Source organism: Chionomys nivalis, chromosome 3 (assembly GCF_950005125.1).
Source record: "Chionomys nivalis chromosome 3, mChiNiv1.1, whole genome shotgun sequence".
Taxonomy (NCBI): Eukaryota; Metazoa; Chordata; class Mammalia; order Rodentia; family Cricetidae; genus Chionomys; species Chionomys nivalis.
Window position 1 is genome coordinate 75,975,273 of NC_080088.1, and position 18,195 is coordinate 75,993,467.

Sequence of the window (18,195 nt, forward strand, 5' to 3'; positions counted from 1 at the left end):
GTGGAATTGCTGGATTATATTGAAAATCTGTTTAGTATTTTAGGCTCTTGTGGAGCTTTTTTCTGCTTTAATAAACAGAACAGAAAATACTGATAGATATAACCCACATAGCAAAACATTTTTTTAAATCCTCAGTAATTTTAGCACATAAAGAGACCTTGAGTTAAAATGTGTTAAGGGTGACTGGGCGGTGGTGGTGCACGCCTTTATTCCCAGCATTTGGGAGGCAGAGGCAGGCGGATCTCTGGAGTTCGAGGCCAGCCTGGTCTACAGAGTTAGTTCCAGGACAGCTAGCTAGGGCTGTTGCATAGAGAAACACTGTCTCAAAAATAAATAAATACATACATTAAGGGTGTGGGATGCTGCTTGGGAACTGCTACCACACTGGGACTTCTTGTTTTGGTACCGAGGCCACAGACTTGTGTCATGACAGCAATATTGTCCTTGACTAGGAAGAGCTGAGCTGCCTCAATCGTGCCCAGCAAGGAGTCAGTCATAGGGCCTAGGTTCCAGGATGTTGGCAAACCCAAATGCAAAACAGGGTGGCTCTTGTAGCAACTTCCTCTAAGGCAAAAATTGATACTAATTTCCCTTTGGAAGGACCGAAAGAATTTTCCAAAAGAAGTGAGAGGAAATGTTGATGTGCAGGTAACATATAGCTAGACCCGACAATCCCTGTCCCGCACACTGCAGATGATGCAGACTGCGGAAGTGCTGGAGTGCACCTGTGTGGTTCACGGCCCACCTTCCTTCCTAAGAACAGACACTCCAGACACTGTTGGAAGGTAGAATCCCAGGCATTGAGGAGGAGCTCATGTGTTGCTCTGGGGCAGCAGAGGAGGGTCAGGAAGGCCAAGAGCCTCCTGCTTGGGCATTCACTGAATGCTTGTAGGAACATGGTTCCTCAGGTACTTGGAGTTAATGCAAGAGGTGGGAATGTGCTCAGTCTAAGAACAGTTCTAATGAGACAATTGCACATGCCTGCTCACTGAAAGGCTAGACTAAGAGACCCAGCAGACCCTGCTGGGAAGGTGAGGGAAGGCTTCCAAGAAGAGGGTGTGTCTTGCAACCTGAGATCCAAATACTCCGGAGTCCAGAGGCCAGTTGTATTCTGAATGAGGAAAGACAAACCACTCTGTTCAAAGCCATCTGCTCATCATGCCCTCCTTCCTCCTCCCTCCCCCTTCTTCCTTTAAAGAAAATTTAAAGGACCAGTTTTTGCCAAATCTGTCTGGTTGCAAAGAATAACTAGGAAAAAGAGGCCCTTTTCTCTGACCTGAGGAAGGAAGCATGGATACTCAGGGAACTGGGGTGTTAAGGGTCCCTACCTATCCCTGGTTTTTACCCTGTCTCAGATACACACACAGCATGAACTCCCAGTATCTTACGGTCTCTGAGTCACCTGTCCTGGGACAGATGACTTGACCAGTTTATACAGGCAGTTTTCGACTGGAGAGGCTGTTGGAACTTTAGGATGCTTTGCTAGAGGAGTTCATACACAAAAATTTACACATGCCCCACCCCCAATGGCTAAGTACTGAGCACTAAATAAAGCTGGGTGTGTGGGAATTAGGGGCTGTTTGCCAGAGCAGGCATGCTGGCCTCAAAATGTTTGCTTTTGAAGAAAATAATAGGGATGTTGGGAAAATAAACCTCACTGGATGACCATTCCCCAAAAGACTTTGAGGCCACACATTGAAACTTCTCCAGGCATGGTGACTTTTTTGTTTTTGAGAGAGGGTTTCCTCTTTGTAGCTCTGGTTGTTGAAACTTTCTGTAGACCAGACTGACCTCGAACTCAGAGATCCTGGCTGCCTCTGCCTCCCAAGTGCTTGGATTAAAGGCATGTGCCACTACAGCCTGGTTGCATGGTGACTTTTTAAAAAAGAAGCTATGAGTGTACTCCAAACAGCATTGTGGCTTTTTTTAATAGAGTGGATAGTGTTAAAAATGTTCTTCGCTAATTTTTTTGTCTTATTTTTTCTCATTATAGTTTAGAAATTAGTTTTTAAACAAACTGGAAGACCAAGAATGGTTTGGGAAGAATGATGTATTGCAGGCACTTAATGCTTAGGGGTGCAGACTTGAGGCCAGAAGAGACCATCCCCATTATTAATTCCTCATCAGATAAATAGTCTTTAGTAGTGAGTCAGCCTTGGGACTGTAATTATGAAGCCTGATTCCTGCTCTGGAGTTGTGGTAGTAACTGAGCCACACCTAGCTGATCCAGTGAGGAAGTGATTAATCTTGACTGACCTCACTGGAGAGCTGATTACATAAACTGAAATCTGTTTTAGATGTTGTGGTACAGCTACCATTTAGTAAACTACACATATTTAAAAGTTGTCCTCCCCATGGTCTGATAATTTATTTGTTACTCTTTCGTTGTTATTTTCTGTACCTCTAGACATACTGGTACTCACTATGTAGACCAAGCTAAACTGCCAGAAATTTGCTTGCTTCTGCCTCCCAGGTGCTGGGATTAAAGGCGTGTTCTACCACTACCGACTCCTAAAGACTTACCTTTCACTGGACACAGACTTAGAAGTAAATTACCACCTGGAGAGATGGCTCAGCGCTTAAGAACATATAGTGTTCTTGCAAAGGACCTGAGTTCAATTCCCAGCACCAACATCAGGCAACTTAAAATTACCTATAATGCCAGTTCCAGGAGATCTGATGCCTCTGACCTTCAGGGTTATTTAGATCATATTTACATACCCTTACACAGATAAACAGACATACACAGAATTAGAAATAAAGTAAATCCTCAATAAAAGAAATAGAAACGCTCAGGTAGGACAGCCTGTCTCTTGGCAGTCTGCATTTCCCCTTGGCTTCCCTCATTCTCTTAGCCAAAAATTTTAGCATATTCTTCAGCTGCCTCACTTTTTTTAGTGCTTTGTTTCTTCAGAGCAACGTGTGTGTGTTTGTGTTGCAGGACTTGTGGAATAACAAGACGCTGCATATTTGGTACTTTTGGTCCTGGGCTCCTCACCATCTTTGATTAAGGGCTTCCCGACAAAATTGGAGGAGGCCATGCTCTTTACAGAGATGGGAAAGCTTTTGGAATCTGCTAGCTTTTTTGGGTCCTAGTCACTGAGACACAGTAGTATGGCAGTCCAGGAATCTCCTTCTCTTCTTTTTCTAAGCAGAACCAAGTTGAGAGCACTCAGATTGGCGTCCACAATGCCTTACTCAGCAACAGGTGCACTCTGCTGTGGGTTAGTACACCTTGCTTCATGGGAAAGGTGTTCTCACCGCTGATGGGGCTACTTCTGTGGCCACACGCATCTCACAGAAAATACAAAACTTAAGTTTATTGTCTACTTGACAGCCAGTGACTGGAACTGGAAAGAAGATAATTCAGCTTCATCTCAACACAGCCAAGGCCCCACCAAAAAAAAAAAAAAAAAAAAAAAGAAAGAAAAAAAGAAGAAGAAGTTGTTTTGATGTGTGTGGTATATATATTATGTGCACATTTGTGTGGGGGTACTTTTGCTCATGTGGGTCCATGTGGAGGGAGACCAGAGCCAATGTTGGAAGAATGTCTTCCTGAATCAATTCTCCACCTACCTTTTGCAGACAGGATGTCTTGCTGAACCTGGCTGGAGCTTGCTGTTTCTACTAGACTGCCTGGCCAGTAAGCTCCTATGATCTTCCTCTCCCACTACAGACAAGGTAGCAAGCATACTGGTTATCACCACAGATGCTTTTCTGTGCCCTTTGGTAGTCTCTCCCATCGCCCTCTCATTTCTGACCTGCTTTCTATTGTTGCATATTGAATATGTGTTTTTAAGAAGTTCAGGAACTATCTTGAGTACATAGTAGTTTCTTTCACTTGGCATAATTGAAACTCATCTGGATTTTACAAGTTTTATAATTAGCCGGGTGGTGGTGGCTCACGCTTTTAATCTGTCTACAACAGCTAGTTCCAGGACAGGTACAGAGAAGTCCTGTTTCAAAAACCAAATATGTGTGTGTGTGTGTGTGTAATTATTTATGTTTATGTGTCTGTGTGAATCATTATCCCTGGAATTAAAGTTACAGGCAGTTGTGAGCTCTCTGATGTAGGTACTGGAAACCATATCAGGTCCCCTGAAAGAGCAGCAAACACTCTTAGCCATCTTCCCAGCACCCATTTACAGCCCCAGTCTTTTCATTCTCTTAAGAGTTCCAGCTGGGCATGGTAGCACACTGTTCTTTTTTAAATAAAAATGTGTATGGCTTTTTTGTTTACATGTATGTCAGTGTACCACGTGCATACCTGGTGCCTGTGGCAGCAAAAAGAGGGTGTCAACATTGCCCTGGGAACTGGGCATGGAGGCGCCTGCCTTTAATCCCCACACTTGGGAGGCAGAGGCAGGTGGATTCCTGTGAATTTGTGGCTAGTCTGGTCTACAAGAGCTAGTTCCAGAACAGGCTCCAAAGCTACAGAGAAACCCTGTCTCAACAAAACAAAAACAAACAAACAAAAAAATTACCCTGGAATTGGAGTTACAGGCAGTTGTGAGCCACCATGTGGGTACTGGTTATCAAGCCCACGTCCTCTGAAAGAGCAGCCAGTGCTCTTAACCTGGAACTCTCTCTCCAGCTCCTAAACATTTGTTTGTTTGCTTATTTATTTATTTATTTATTTTGGTTTTTCGAGACAGGGTTTCTCTGTGGTTTTGGAGCCTGTCCTTTCCAGGACAGGCTCTTGTAGACCAGGCTGGTCTCGAACTCAGAGATCCGCCTGCCTGTGCCTCCCGAGTGCTGGGATTAAAGGCGTGCGCCACCACCGCCCGGCCTAAACATTTATTTTATTTGTTTGTATATACATGCGTGTGTGTCTGTCTATATCTATGTGTCTGTATGTGTAGCTGTGGGTATGTGGATGTGCCCCTGGAGGCCACCAAAGGTCATGAGATCCCTTGGCTGTGTGTGTGTCTGGGTATATGTATGTCTGTGTGTCTTTGTCTATGTTTAGCTGTGGATGTGCCCCTGGGGGCCAGTGAGGGTTATGAGATCCCTTGGCTGTGTTTGTGTGTGTCTGTGTGTGTCTGTGGATGTGCCACTGGAGGCCAGAAAGGGTCATGAGATTCCTTGGGTGTGTTTGTGTGTGTCTGTGTCTGGGTGTACCTGTGGATGTGCCCCTGGAGGCGAGCAAGGGTCATGAGATTCCTTGGGTGTGTTTGTGTCTGTGTGTACCTATGGATGTGCCCCTGGAGGCCAGCAAGGGTCATGAGATTCCTTGGAGCTGGAGTTCCAGGTATTTTTGAGCTTTCTGATATGAGTGCTGGGCACTGAACTCTTCCTCTGATAGAGTAATAAACTCTCTAGAGTGAAGTAGCTGCTGAGCCATATCATCAGCTCCTGACATACACTTTTAATCCCAGCAATTGAGGCAGTAGCAGGGGTAGACGGATCTCTATGAGCAAGTTCTAGGCTAGCAACAGCTACGAAGTGAGACCCTGTCACAAAAGAAAGAGTTATAAAATTTAGTGAAGCCCAGCTTATCTGCTTTCTATTTTGTGACTCAGCATAGATCGTCACAATCTGCCTGAACCAAAGTTACAAACTTTTCCCATGGTTTCTGCTCAAATTTTGATAATTTGGAGTTTTGCATTTATCTAGGCCTTTGATGTATTTTTGAGTTACTTTTTCTCACTGGTACCAGGAGCAGAGCACAGAGTTTTCTTAGTGGGAGCCAGTCATCCCATGTCCAGTTGTTGAAATAGCCTTCAACTTACAGAGATCCACCTGCCTCTTCCTCCCAAGAGACAGATTAAAGGCGTGCTTCCATGGGGCTCTGTGATAACCTCTTGATACCTACGCCACCCTGTCTTGGTTTCCTGCCATGCTGGATTGTTGGTTGTTCTTTTCTGCTAGATCCTGGAATGTTTTTGCTGCTCTAAATTCTTTGCATTTCCACAAATTTTAGAGTCAATTTGGCAGTTTCAACAATCAAGTCTGGTGGATATTATTGGTAGCATTGAATTTGGGTAATAGGTTTTGATCTTTTAAATATATTTTTCAGCCATATTTTTCTATTTTCACCAATAGGATTTAAACGTCTTTTGTTAGATTTATCACTTACTTTTCTTTTGCCATTTTTTTCAGTTTATTTATTATTATTTATTGAGACAGTCTTACCATGTAGCTAAGGCTGACTGTGAATTTAGTACTGCCTCAGCCTCCAAAGTTCTAGAATTACAGGCATATACCACCATGTCCAACTTATATTTGTTTTGTAATGCTGTTGTTTTTGGTGACTTTCTGAACTCTGAATTTCTGGAAGAGTTGACTTTTTTTGAAACAGGGTTTCTATGTATAACAGCTCTGGCTGTCCTGGAACTTGCTCTGTAGACCAAGCTGGCCTCTTAACCTACAGAGATCCGCCTCCCAAGTGCTAGGATTAAAGGTGTGCACCATCACCGCCTTCCCCCCCTTAAGATTTAGTTTTATAGTGGTGGCCTTTAATCCCAACACTTAGGAGACAGAGGCAGGCAGATCTCTCTGGGTTTGAGGCCAGCCTGGTCTACAGAGCAAGTTCCAGGACAGCCAGAGCTGTTACACATAGAAACCCTGTTTCAAAAAACCAGAAAGAAACAAATTTTTAGTTTTATGTTTACTTAAATGTGTATGTATGCCATTTAGGTATGTGTGCCCTCAGAGGCCAGAACGGGGCACCGTATTCCTGGCAGCTGGTGTCACAGAGTTGTGAGCCACCTCAGCGTGGATATTGTGAACCAAATGTGAGTCCTGTAAAAGAGCAAAACATACTTTAACAAGTGATCTGTCTCCCCAGCCCCGATATTAGTTCTTTAAAGAGTTAGTGGACTTTTTCTAGTGAAAACACTTGAGCCTGGACTTGCCCTTGTGTAAAGCAGGAGCACCGACGATTTGACGTTGTGGTCTGCTGATGTGTTGAGCTGTGTTCACAGTTGTCCTGGGGTGCATGTGGTCTGTGGGCCTCAGTTGGATACACCTGTTTTTTTGTTTCTTTTGAGGTGCTGAAGGTCAAACCGAAAATCTCCTAAGTCCTAGGGAAATACTTCAACATTCACCCCATGAGTGATATACCCTAGCCCTGTATAAAGGGTTTTGCTAAATGCTGAAGTTTTTTTTTTTTTTTTCAGCTGTAAGTTTTTTATTTCCTTGCTCAGGAGACTGGGCTTCCCTTCCTCACATCTCTTTACCATGGGCTGCTTTTACTGAGGCAAGCAACAGGAAGGTGCTCACTGGGTGCAAGACCTGACCGTGGGCATTCCAGTCCCCAGAAGTGTGGCTAATTAAACTGTTGGTTTTAATATGAAAAGATATTTGTATTATGTTCCTAATAGCACATAGTAAATATGCCAGGTTGCATTTTCTAAGTTGACAAATGAAACACAGGGCAGCGTTTTCTTGATGCTCCGTAGACTCAGAACATCTGGGACACTGTGAGGGCCCCAGCACAGCTTAGTAGTGAAGGACCCACTGCTGCGTTGTTCTGGTCCATGTTCAAGGACTTCTCTTTTTTCTTCAAATTTGGGTTTTGGCACTTGTTCTTATGTTCATTTTTTTCATTATTATGCAAAGGATTTGGTTGAGGGATAGGTTTTGTGTGTCTGTGTGGACTGTCACAGAAGGTGGTAGCACGCTGTCCTGTTGTCAGATGTCAGAGCATGCTCTGCTCTGCAGTTGCAGTCTTCCGGAAGGAAAGGGTATGTAGACTTAGGACAGACAAAAGATAGCACCACACTTTGGACTGGAATATCTGCTTCCAGATAGTTGTGTTTGCTCACAGCCTTTTCACTGCTGCTACAGTGGTGGATCACGATCCTCACCAAATGATATGGGAAAAGATACTGGGAAGAAAGCCTGCCTGTAAAATAAGCACACAGATTTTCATTGCTCTGTGCCACATCTTGCCTCAATCCCTAAGCTGTTGTTTGTAATTTACTTACTCTGTGGTAAATTCTGTGATAGGAGCAGAAAATGGACATGGAAAGCATACTGCATCTAGCCATCTCCACTATATATACAATGTATATCTGTATATAAAATTAGCTTATGGTAACATAGACCCTCCTTGACTTCTGATTGGATATGTCCCAGTAAAGCTATAATGACTTAAAGATACATAATTGGAAAGTACATTTAATATCCCCAACCTGCCAAGCACCGTGGTTCAGCAGCATGGTGTGCTACAACGTTGTTTATCTATTGTTACATCATGACTGACTGGAAGCGGTACACACTGCTATTGTTCAGTTTTGGGATCTGCCACATCCTGACTGTCCACAATTAGCTGAATGTAGACCACCTAGTCTACTGTCCCATAATGTAAAACTGGGAAGCATTTGTGAATAGTTGAGGTTTTTCAAAACATTTTTATTATCTTATATGCATGAATGTTTTGCCTGCATGCATGTTTGTATACCACATGTATTCTGGTGCCCATGGAGGCCAGAAGAGGGGATCGGATCCTCTCGAACTGGAGTTACAGATAATTTTTAAGTGCTATGTGGGTGTCAGAAATCACAACCAGGTCCTCTGCAAGAGCATTCACTGCTCTTAATTGCTGGGGAGGCAGAAACAGGCAACCCTGGGGCTTGCTGGCTAGCCAGCCTAGCACTAATCAGTCATCTCAGGCCAATGAGAAACTCTGTTTCCAAAAACAAAGTGGACAGTGCCTGAAGGAAGAACACACACATGAGGGTGGCCCTGGCATGTGTGTCCGAACACAGAGGGGGGGAGAGGAGAGAGAGCTGTCCATAAACCCAAGGATGTAGGTCAGTCGTACTGTGTGTGCTCTTTGGTGCTAGGGATTTAGTCCAAATAGTAAATAAGCAAACAACCTATATGAAAGTGAATCAGGCTAGAGACAAAGCTAACTCTCTAGTTAGCTGTTTTTAAAGTGTAGAGTACTTGCCCTGAGCTCTGAGCCCAGGTCAAGAACAGACGCCAGTTTGCTGGTATGTACCCAAAGGCTAGCCCGGGCTGCACAGTGACAGTCTATCTCTGAAGTTTAAAAAAAAAAAAAATTACGGGGAGTAAAGTGAAAATCAACAAGAAAGGAAGAATTCAGCACTTGGCTGTAGTGTGCAGGCTTCTAACTTCTATTGAAACCTGTGTTTTACTGCATTAGTTTATCTTGTCAGAAACCACTGTCAGTGTTACCTTATTCAAACACATCTTCTCATTACTGCTTTTAGCTGTCTGCAGCATGCCAGATAAAGGTCAGAAATCTATTAGCCTTGCATCCTCCGAAGTTTGGATTTCTTTTTTTTTTCTTTTTTTTTTCTTTTTTTTTTTTTTTTTTTGGTTTTTCGAGATAGGGTTTCTCTGTGGTTTTGGAGCCTGTCCTGGAACTAGCTCTTGTAGACCAGGCTGGACTTGAACTCACAGAGATTCGCCTGCCTCTGCCTCCCGAGTGCTGGGATTAAAGGCGTGCGCCACCAACGCCCGGCCGAAGTCTGGATTTCCAATTACTTGAGTGACTCCCATTAGTTCACACAGTCATCTCAGTGTGCCTTCTTGTGAGCCCTTATTTTCCTGGAGTGTGGTTACTGTGGTGTCACATGACTTACCAAAGCATCACCTTCCTAGTCCCATCTTCTTGGAAAAGTATTCCAGTATTCCCTGGCTAAAGAGGGTGTTGTCCTTCACCTTGATTAAGATACCATTTCAGTGTTCCTGGGAGGGAGGTGTGCTGTATGTTCTGATGCAGGACTAACCATTCTCTACCCTCAACTTCGGGACCATGTGTTCAGATCCCCCGAGGAAGCAGATTGGGGCAGCTGCTCAGCATCTGGACTACTTGTCCCAGGGCTACCTTGACATGGCTAGAGTTCTGTCCTAGGTTTCTGCTTCTGTGCCACTTCCTCAACAGCCTCTTGCCCTTTTGTCCACAGAGCTTCGGTGCAACCCTGGGCAGTTTGCATGTCACAGTGGTGCCATCCAGTGCATACCCCTCCCCTGGCAATGTGATGGCTGGCCAACGTGTGAGGATAAGAGCGATGAAGCTGACTGTCCAGGTGAGTGTGTAGGACCTGTCTCTGCCCTGGCCTCCTGCGGGGAGGGAACGGAACCAGGCAATCTGTGTGGTCCGTACACATTGGAAGGGTAGTGTGAGCCAACCCCACTCTTAACTTTTTTAAAACAGTAAGTGTTGGACATGGGACAACTCTAGAACTCATGAGTTTCCAGCACTGGGGATGTGATGTGCAAACAGCCCTGGACTCACATGACCTTGGGAGTGAGCCCTTTCTGAAGGGGAGTGTCAGCCTTCGGTGGCTATGGGTGTAGGTGTCTATCAAGACTTGGCTAGTGTGCTGCTAAGTATAAACTGGGAAGTAGCATTACCCTTCCTTCCCTTACCCAAGTATTCTTTAGTAACGTGGCACTTAGGGATTTCTTGTGGCCCCTTATAAGCTCCTAAAGACTTATGGAAAGGCCATAGTTTGTACATTTTTGTTTATCCACTGATCTCTCCTTAAGGACCCTGATGAATATAAAGCTCCATGAATAATAGCATTCATTCTATCCACAGGTCTCAACTTGAGGATAGGTGGAAGGGCAGCACCCCATGCACATGTGTTCGTGCCTGTGTGGTATTACACATTCACACTGGCTTCTAACAAAGCCTGTCAGCAGAAGGCACATCATGTCATAGAAGTAATATGCTTTCTCAGTGAGAAATTACTCCACACGCTGAGGCGAAGAAAAGCACTCTACCTAAGCACCTGGTCAACTGGTCTAATGCCCAAATAGCAGTCAACTCCCAACAGAAGGTTGCATTGGCTCATAAGCACCTTAGGCTTATGCATTCCATGGACACTGCCAGCCGTAAATCTCTTTTGGGTCATGGCCCCAGGTTACACTTTGAACAGTTAAAACAGAGACAGGAGGCTGCAAGTCTGGTTTAGCTTAAGGCAGATAGATTTACACAGTAAAGATATTACGTATTATCAGCATTATTTAAGTACACCAGTGTTGCTCTTTTTCAAATAATTGTTACCCAGGGTCACCCTGCCCATCTGGCAGAGTTGTTTTTCCTGTAAGAGCACAGGGAGCTTTATGGCAGACCTGGACTTAGTGATGGTCATGACCCTGTTGTGGAAATCTTTCTTGTGTAAGCACTCTGATCCCAATGAAAGTGGAAAAGAAGAGATGCCACTGGTGGAAGAAAGCCAGGTTAGGTCCTGAAAGGCTTTTAATATCTGGTCCAATTTGCGTTCTCAGTTTGTGCTCTTAAACCACAAGTTGGGGCAAACAAGCAAGCAGACTTATACAGCGGTATAGGTGGCAGCCAACTGTTTAAGGGCAGCAGCCTATTGTGTTAGCTATACCTCCAGGTCACTCTGTCCCAAGTAACAAGGGAAGTCTTGGCAGACAGGCTACAAGCAGTTTTTTTTAAAATAAATCACTAAATGAATCACTATCTAATAATTGGCCTTTTCTAGTTTAACTCTATACTGCCTCCTCCCCATAAAGCTGTCCAGTAGAGGTATGTCTTTAGTATGGGAATCGGCCTAATGGCTGGTCAACTCTAGTGAGTAAACATTTACATCCTAGCACCCTAACTTTACCTTGTCTCTAACAGGCCTGGTTAGCACACTACTTTTCTTGGGGTATTTTGGAGGCAGTGCTCCTTTAGATCAATTCCACGGTGTCTCTTGAGCAGTTGTAGTAGTAAGTCCCTTAGAACAGTAGTTCTATAATTTTATCAGTCATCCTCCAACTCAAGAATCACAGCCTTGCCTCAGCACTCAGGAGGCAGAGGCAGGTAGATCTCTGTGAGTTCGAATCCAGCCTGATCTACAGAGCTAGTTACAGGACAGCTAGGGCTACACAGAGAAACCCTGTCTCTAAAAACCAAAACAAACAAACAAACAAACCAAAAAAAATCCCTTTTAATCCCAGTACCTAATAGGCAGAAGCAGGCAGATCTCTAAGTCTGAGGCCAGCCTGGTCTACATAGTTCCAGGTCAGCCATGGCTACATAATGGCCTGGCACAGAGGAGACCTGCCTTAAAAAAAAAAAAAAAAAAAAAAAAAAACGGGAAAGAAAAAGGGGGAGAGAAAAGAAAGAACTCATAACCTGATACTGGCCTGGCATTGAGACCCCTTACTATATGGTTTAATTCTTCCTTGCCAAGTTTTTTTTGTTTTTCTTTTATTTTAAAGATTTATTTATTATGTATACAGTGTACTTCTTGCATATGTGCCTGCAGGCCAGAAGAGGTCACCAGATCTCATTACAGACGGTTGTGAGTCACCATGTAGTTGTTGGGAATTGAAATCAGGACCTCTGGAAGAGCAGCCAGTGCTCCCAACCTCTGAGCCATATCTCCAGCCTTTTTTATTTATACCATTTTGTTTGGTTTGGTTTGGTTTGGTTTTGGCTTTTCGAAACAAGGTTTCTCTGTGTAACAGCCCTAACTGTCCTAGAACTCTCTCTGTAGATCAGGCTGGCCTCGAACTCACAGAGATCCATTTACCTCTGCCACCCGAGTGCTGGGATTAAAAGTGTGCACCACCACCGCCCAACTCCCTTGCCAAACTTTTATGTCACTGTTGTTCATATCAAGTGATGTACTTCCTGTGTCCACCTTGTTAACTTCACTGCATGTATCCTGTGTTTCTTGGTGTTTTCTTGGGGATTCTTTTGTTCTGTTCTTGCCTGGATCAATGTGCCTTCTTTAAGACTTGTCTCAAATGCCAGCTGCCATCATGAGAAGATACCTCTGTCCCTCTGATTGAAGCACCTGATCTCTTAGTGTGTCTAGAACTGTTAGTTAATGCTCACTATTGAGGGGTGTGATGGCTCTTCTTTGTTGTCAGCTTTTCCATATCTGGAATGAACTATAATCCAGAAATGGAGGGCATACTTGTGATTGGGATCTTGAGGCAAGAAGACAACAAGCCTTTGATCTGGATCCTGGGGTGGAAGGCACAGCTTTAATCTGGGCCACGCCTGCTGGAAAGCTATATAAGGACAGTGGAAGAGGGAAGGGTTTGTCCTTTTTCGCCTGCTTGCCCTTGCCTTGCCAGCACATCCAGAAGGCCACTGAGACACCCAGACTTGTAAGACTGAGCAGCTATTGGATTCTTGGACTTTGCACTCACAGCTAGCCATTGTTGGACTGCAGCCTGTAAGTTATTCCAATACACTCCCTTATCTGTAGAGAGAGAGGGAGAGATTCAGTTCTGTGACTCTAGAGAACCCTAACCAAATACCAGGGGCCTGTTCTTCATTTCTTTTTTTTTTTTAATTTGTTTATTATGTATACAGTGTCCTGCTTGTCTGTATGCCTGCAGACCAGAAGAGGGCACCAGATCTCATTACAGATGGCTGTGAGCCACCATGTGGTTGCTGGGAATTGAACTCAGGACCTCTGGAAAAGCAGCCAGTGCTCTTAACCGCTGAGCCATCTCTCCAGCCCCTTCATTTTTTCTTCCAGAGCACAAGCCTCAGAGTGGGAAGCCTCTCCTCTCCCTGTATGGACCCTAGCCTGAGGTAGAAAAGGTACAGCCTGGGCCGTCAGGAAGGTGTCCAACAGGAAGTAATGTTTAAGCTCTGCATAGTTCTTTGATAGGGTTCCAAAGTAAGGTGTATAATGGGCACAGTGCTGTGCATCTGTGGTCTCAGCTACTCAGAAAGATGAGGCTGGAGAATTGCTTGAGTCCAGGAGTTGAGACAAGACTTGGCAGCAGAACAGCATGTCATCTCTGACAAACAGATGGGCTGATGAGCCGTGCAGCACATAGAACAGAAGGCCTTCATCATCATCCTGACCCTCCCTTCTGCCATCGCTTCACACGTGTCTGCTGGAGGCATTTGCCTTTCCAGAGGTTTGAATGATGGCAGCCTGGTCATGGCCCTCTAGGGCCATCCTATATTTCTGACTTATTTCTTGAGTCATAGCTGAGAGAGAGTGGACTTCCCAGCACTTGGCATCAGATGTTAGTGAGGACCATGAGGCCACAAGGGGAAGCCTCCCCAAGGCCATAGAGAAAATGAAGCCCCTAGAGTGGCCTTTTGGAAAATTTTGTGAAAAAGCAGATGATTCTTGGTTTCCTTCCAATGAAACAAAGTTATTTGCTGCTCTGAAGGTGTCTTTTGCCTTTACTTTTAAAGTTGTGCAGTTTCACAGACGCTGCCGTGGACTGTGCAAGTAGGTCTAGTTCCCTTTCAGACCATGGGGCCTGGCACAGAAGAGGCCTTAGCACAGCTTACGTGGTTGTAAAGCCTGTGGGTTGCTGTGCTCTTCAGAAGTCCAGTGCAGGGGAGACTGTTCCAGGCTCTTCGAGTCGCATGTGACAAGTAAGAATGGTGTGTGTGCAGAGACACTGGCGTCTGGAGGTTGGGAACCGAGCCACAGAAGACCTGCCTAACCTCTCCTTGTCTCTGTCTCTACTTGTGGTGGGCTGCCAGTCACAGTCTGCATGGGAGCAGATTGAGTTATAAAAACACACTGGAGTAATATGATACCTGATCTTACTTCTTTAATAGCTACTGAAATTTTGTTGCCCCTTTTCTAGCTTTTTTGTTTTTTAACTTTAAAAATAACTGACCGTGGTGGCTCATGCCTATAATCCTAGCACTCTGGAGTCTGAAGGAAGCAAGATTCCACCAAGTTTGAGGCCAGCCTAGGCAACATGGAAGCTCGGAGAGCATTTCACAGGAGGGAGCCGAGATTTAGTGGGTAATGAGCACCTGTGCTTCGAAAGCTGTGCCTTCTACAGAGCATGTGATGATCCAGGGGAAAGCCCGGCCATTCTCAGGGAGGCCACTTTGGCATGTGGACTTGAGGTTTTCTAGAATTGTCCACACTAGACTATTTCATTGCCCCCACACTCCAAAAGTGTGTCTGAAAAGATCACAAAGATGGAAGGTTATGGAAACAATGAAAATGAGGCCAGTCCTTTCAGCAACAGAAAAGTAGTGGTTTCAGTTCTGCCTTGTTACTGTTTTGTTTTTGTTTTGAGACAGATTCTCACCATTTAGCTCAAGCTAGAACTCATTGCAGTCTGATCTACTCTGCTTCCCAAGTGCTGGTGTCATGGATAGATATGTGCCACAACTTGAGCAGGTGTTGGAAAGCAGAAATGGGTGGCATACTTGGTGCACTGTGTGTCCTTTCTGGGCTTTTCTTGTGTTTTAGAAACTGGCAGGCTGGAGTCCTAGTCCTCAGAATGCCCTGCCACAGCCTTCAGTGTAGCCTTTGGCTCTAGCAGGTGCTGACGAGGGCCAGGAAGGCAGAAGTCAGGAGTAGCTGCGAAGGTGACACAGAAGGTAGAGGTGTCCATTTTACTCCTGCTCCCTGTAGCTTTGCTTCTAACTTTGGGATGCTGATTCTCTGTAGTAAACAGCACTGTGTTCCTCCAGAAGGTTTTGTGGGAATGTGCCATCAATTATAAGATGTGAGGAGGGGTTTTCTTAGAGCATTCTGAAGAAGGTACAAAGTGCAGTACCTACAAGAAGCAAATTTACTTCAGAGTGGGTTTAGGGAGACACCAAATGGCCTTCATGACAGAATCTACTGGATATAGACAGATCCAAGACACATGACACATGGCATAGGCAGAATTATATAACACAAAGCTGTGATAGTTGGGAAGAAATTAAAGTGGATTCTTAACTCATAATGACACACAGAAAATGAAGGTTTAAGTTAAAGGAAAAAATGACAGTTTGAGTGAATATCAACTTTGATAAGGTTGTTAAAATTTTCTTTAAAATAGCTGGTTTTAGCCAGATGGTGGTGGCTCAAGCCTTTAATCCCAGCACCCAGGAGGCAGAGGTAGTAGGATCTCTGTGTTTGAGGCCAGCCTGGTCCACAGAGCAAGTTCCAGAACAGCAGGACTACACAGAGAAACCCTGTCTCAAAAAAGCAAAACAGCTGGTTTTGCTTAATTAAAAAAAAAATCTTCCCTTTATTAAAAGACACTAGTAAAAAGTGAAAAAGATCAGCTGTAACATGGAGAAATGGAAGCCAGGGAGATGGCTCGGTTGGTAAAGTGCTGTGGTACAGCCTTGAGAACCTGAATTTGATCTCCAGCACCCACATGAAAAGCTGTGCATCATGGGCTGCACTTGTAATCCCAGCACTTGTAGGGATCAAAGGTAGGCAGATCCCTAGGTCTCACTGGCCAGCTTTGCCAGATCAGCAAGCTCCTGGTCCCAGTAAAAGACAATGTCCAAAATACCACAGTGGGTGGTTCCTCAGGCATAGCTATTTCTTAGAAAAGTTACTAGTAACTGATTAAATATAGAGCTGTGTAAGTTCATTAGTACTCTAAAGACTGTGGAAGAGAAATTCTTTTAACTTTTTTAAAATTTTTTAATTTTTTTGGTTTTCCAAGGCAGGTTTCACTGTAGTTTTTGAGCCTGTCCTGGAGCAGGCTGACCTCAAACCCACAGAGATCCACCTTTGCCTCCCAAGTGCTGGAATTAAAGGCATGCACCACAACTGCCTGGCTTTCTTTTAGCAGTTTTATACTAACATCTTAGGAAACAACCAGAATGTATGTGATTACGTGATAAACTGTTTTGTGCCAGTGACAGAATGGATGATATAGGTATAAGTATCAATATTTATGTCTGTAGGTAAAAGCAGGTTTGCTGTGGGATAGTCCTTCTGTACTCTGTATGCATTGCTCTCATTGGTTAGTAATAAAACTGATTTGGCCTGTAGAAAGGCAGGATAAGGGTAGGTGGGAAAGCCAAACTGAAAATATAGGGAGGAAAAAGAACAGAGTCAGAGAGATGAACAGCCACTGGGGAAGCAAGATGCTAGAGGACAGGTAAAGCCACAAAGCCATGTGGCAAAATGCAGATTAATAGATGTGAGAGCTAGTTAGTAATAAGCCTAAGCTATAGGCTGAACATTTTGCAATTAATATTAAGCTTCTATGTGATTATTTGGGACCTGGTGGTCAGGACAAAAGAAAAGGTCAGTCTCTGCTTTCACAATTTGGCAGAGATATGCAAGCAGCACAGTGTAGTTATAGATGGTTCTGTGATTGAACATATGAGGAAAGCTGAATAAAGCACAGCATTGGTACACAAAAATCATGGCGGCTCAGTGGCAGATTGCTTCTGCAGAATTATAGCTCTTGGTTCCTCCCCGGTGGAAAAACAAGGACAGAGACTGGAAGGCTCAGGCAGTGTGAGTTGAGCCCTGCAGGTGAGGTTTCTGTCATTACTGCATTTCATTGTAATGCTTGTAGCTTCCACTCTTTAGAAAGCTGGGATGGTTTTTGTTGTTGTTTGCAGAGATAAAGTCCTGTTACATTGCCCAGACTGGTTTCAAACTCATAGGCTCTTGAGATCCTACTGTCTTAGCTCCAAGTGTTGGAATTCTAGGCACATAGAAGCAGAGTGAGAACTGACTTAGCCTAACCAGACCAGCTGCAGCATGGGTCTGCTGGAAAGACAGCAAGTAGAAATACATTTTCACCTGTGCAAGCCCTGAAAGTTAAGAGGTAACAGATTCTGGAGGGGAAAGAAATGGGATTGGTGAGATTCTCAGTACCACTCTCTTCCTTCTCCTGTCTGCATAGTTGACTCCTCCCACCAAAAGATGATAGATAGGCTTGTCTCTATTCCTGTGCTGCCCAGGGGTAGCAGTGAGTCCCTATGGCTTAGGCATCTGAAAGAAAGGACTGTTTGGAATGAAGACGCGAGGGAAGTATAAAATAAGCACCATGTAACAGCCACAGTGCAAACCCAGGATGAAAAGCATCCTTGGCAGTTCCTGTGACGTGTCGACACGCTGAGATCCATCTGCTCTGTTTACTTGTGGGAGAGCGGTTGCATTATCTCTGTTAGCATCAGAGCCACTGGGCACCACAGGGAAGTCAAAGAGGTTGGAAATAGAATTGAGGAAGATTATCTCAGGTGACAGTAGGGCCCTCCCCCTGTCCTCCTGCTGGCTGGAAGCTTTCTGCCAGCCCTGTATTCCAGAAAGAAATCAGAAGGGTCTTTTCTGGGGATACACAGGTGTGTCCCACAGTTAGAGGAATAGCCACAGGAGAAGGCTCCCAGCATGGAACTCATTCAGGTGCTCAGTTTATGGCTTATCTAGACCGTCTTCCCCTTAACCATGAAAAACAGTTGGTGTTTCCCAACTCTGTGGATGTTCAACAGACTTGACATAGCTTTCTAATTCAGGAGAGTTAATAGGATGACCTGAGGTAACTACAGTGTGTGAAGCAGTG

At 44.5% G+C, this 18,195-nt stretch overlaps 1 protein-coding gene across 2 annotated transcripts in view; it reads left to right on the forward strand.

The window, feature by feature from the left end:
* Dgcr2 (DiGeorge syndrome critical region gene 2) overlaps positions 1-18,195 on the forward strand; it is a 69,944-nt gene that overhangs the window by 16,715 nt on the left and 35,034 nt on the right. For both annotated transcript variants that reach the window (XM_057764928.1, XM_057764929.1), the window contains exon 2: positions 9,882-10,004. In XM_057764928.1, the coding sequence (XP_057620911.1) occupies positions 9,882-10,004 (123 nt within the window). The remainder of the gene's footprint in view (positions 1-9,881; positions 10,005-18,195) is intronic.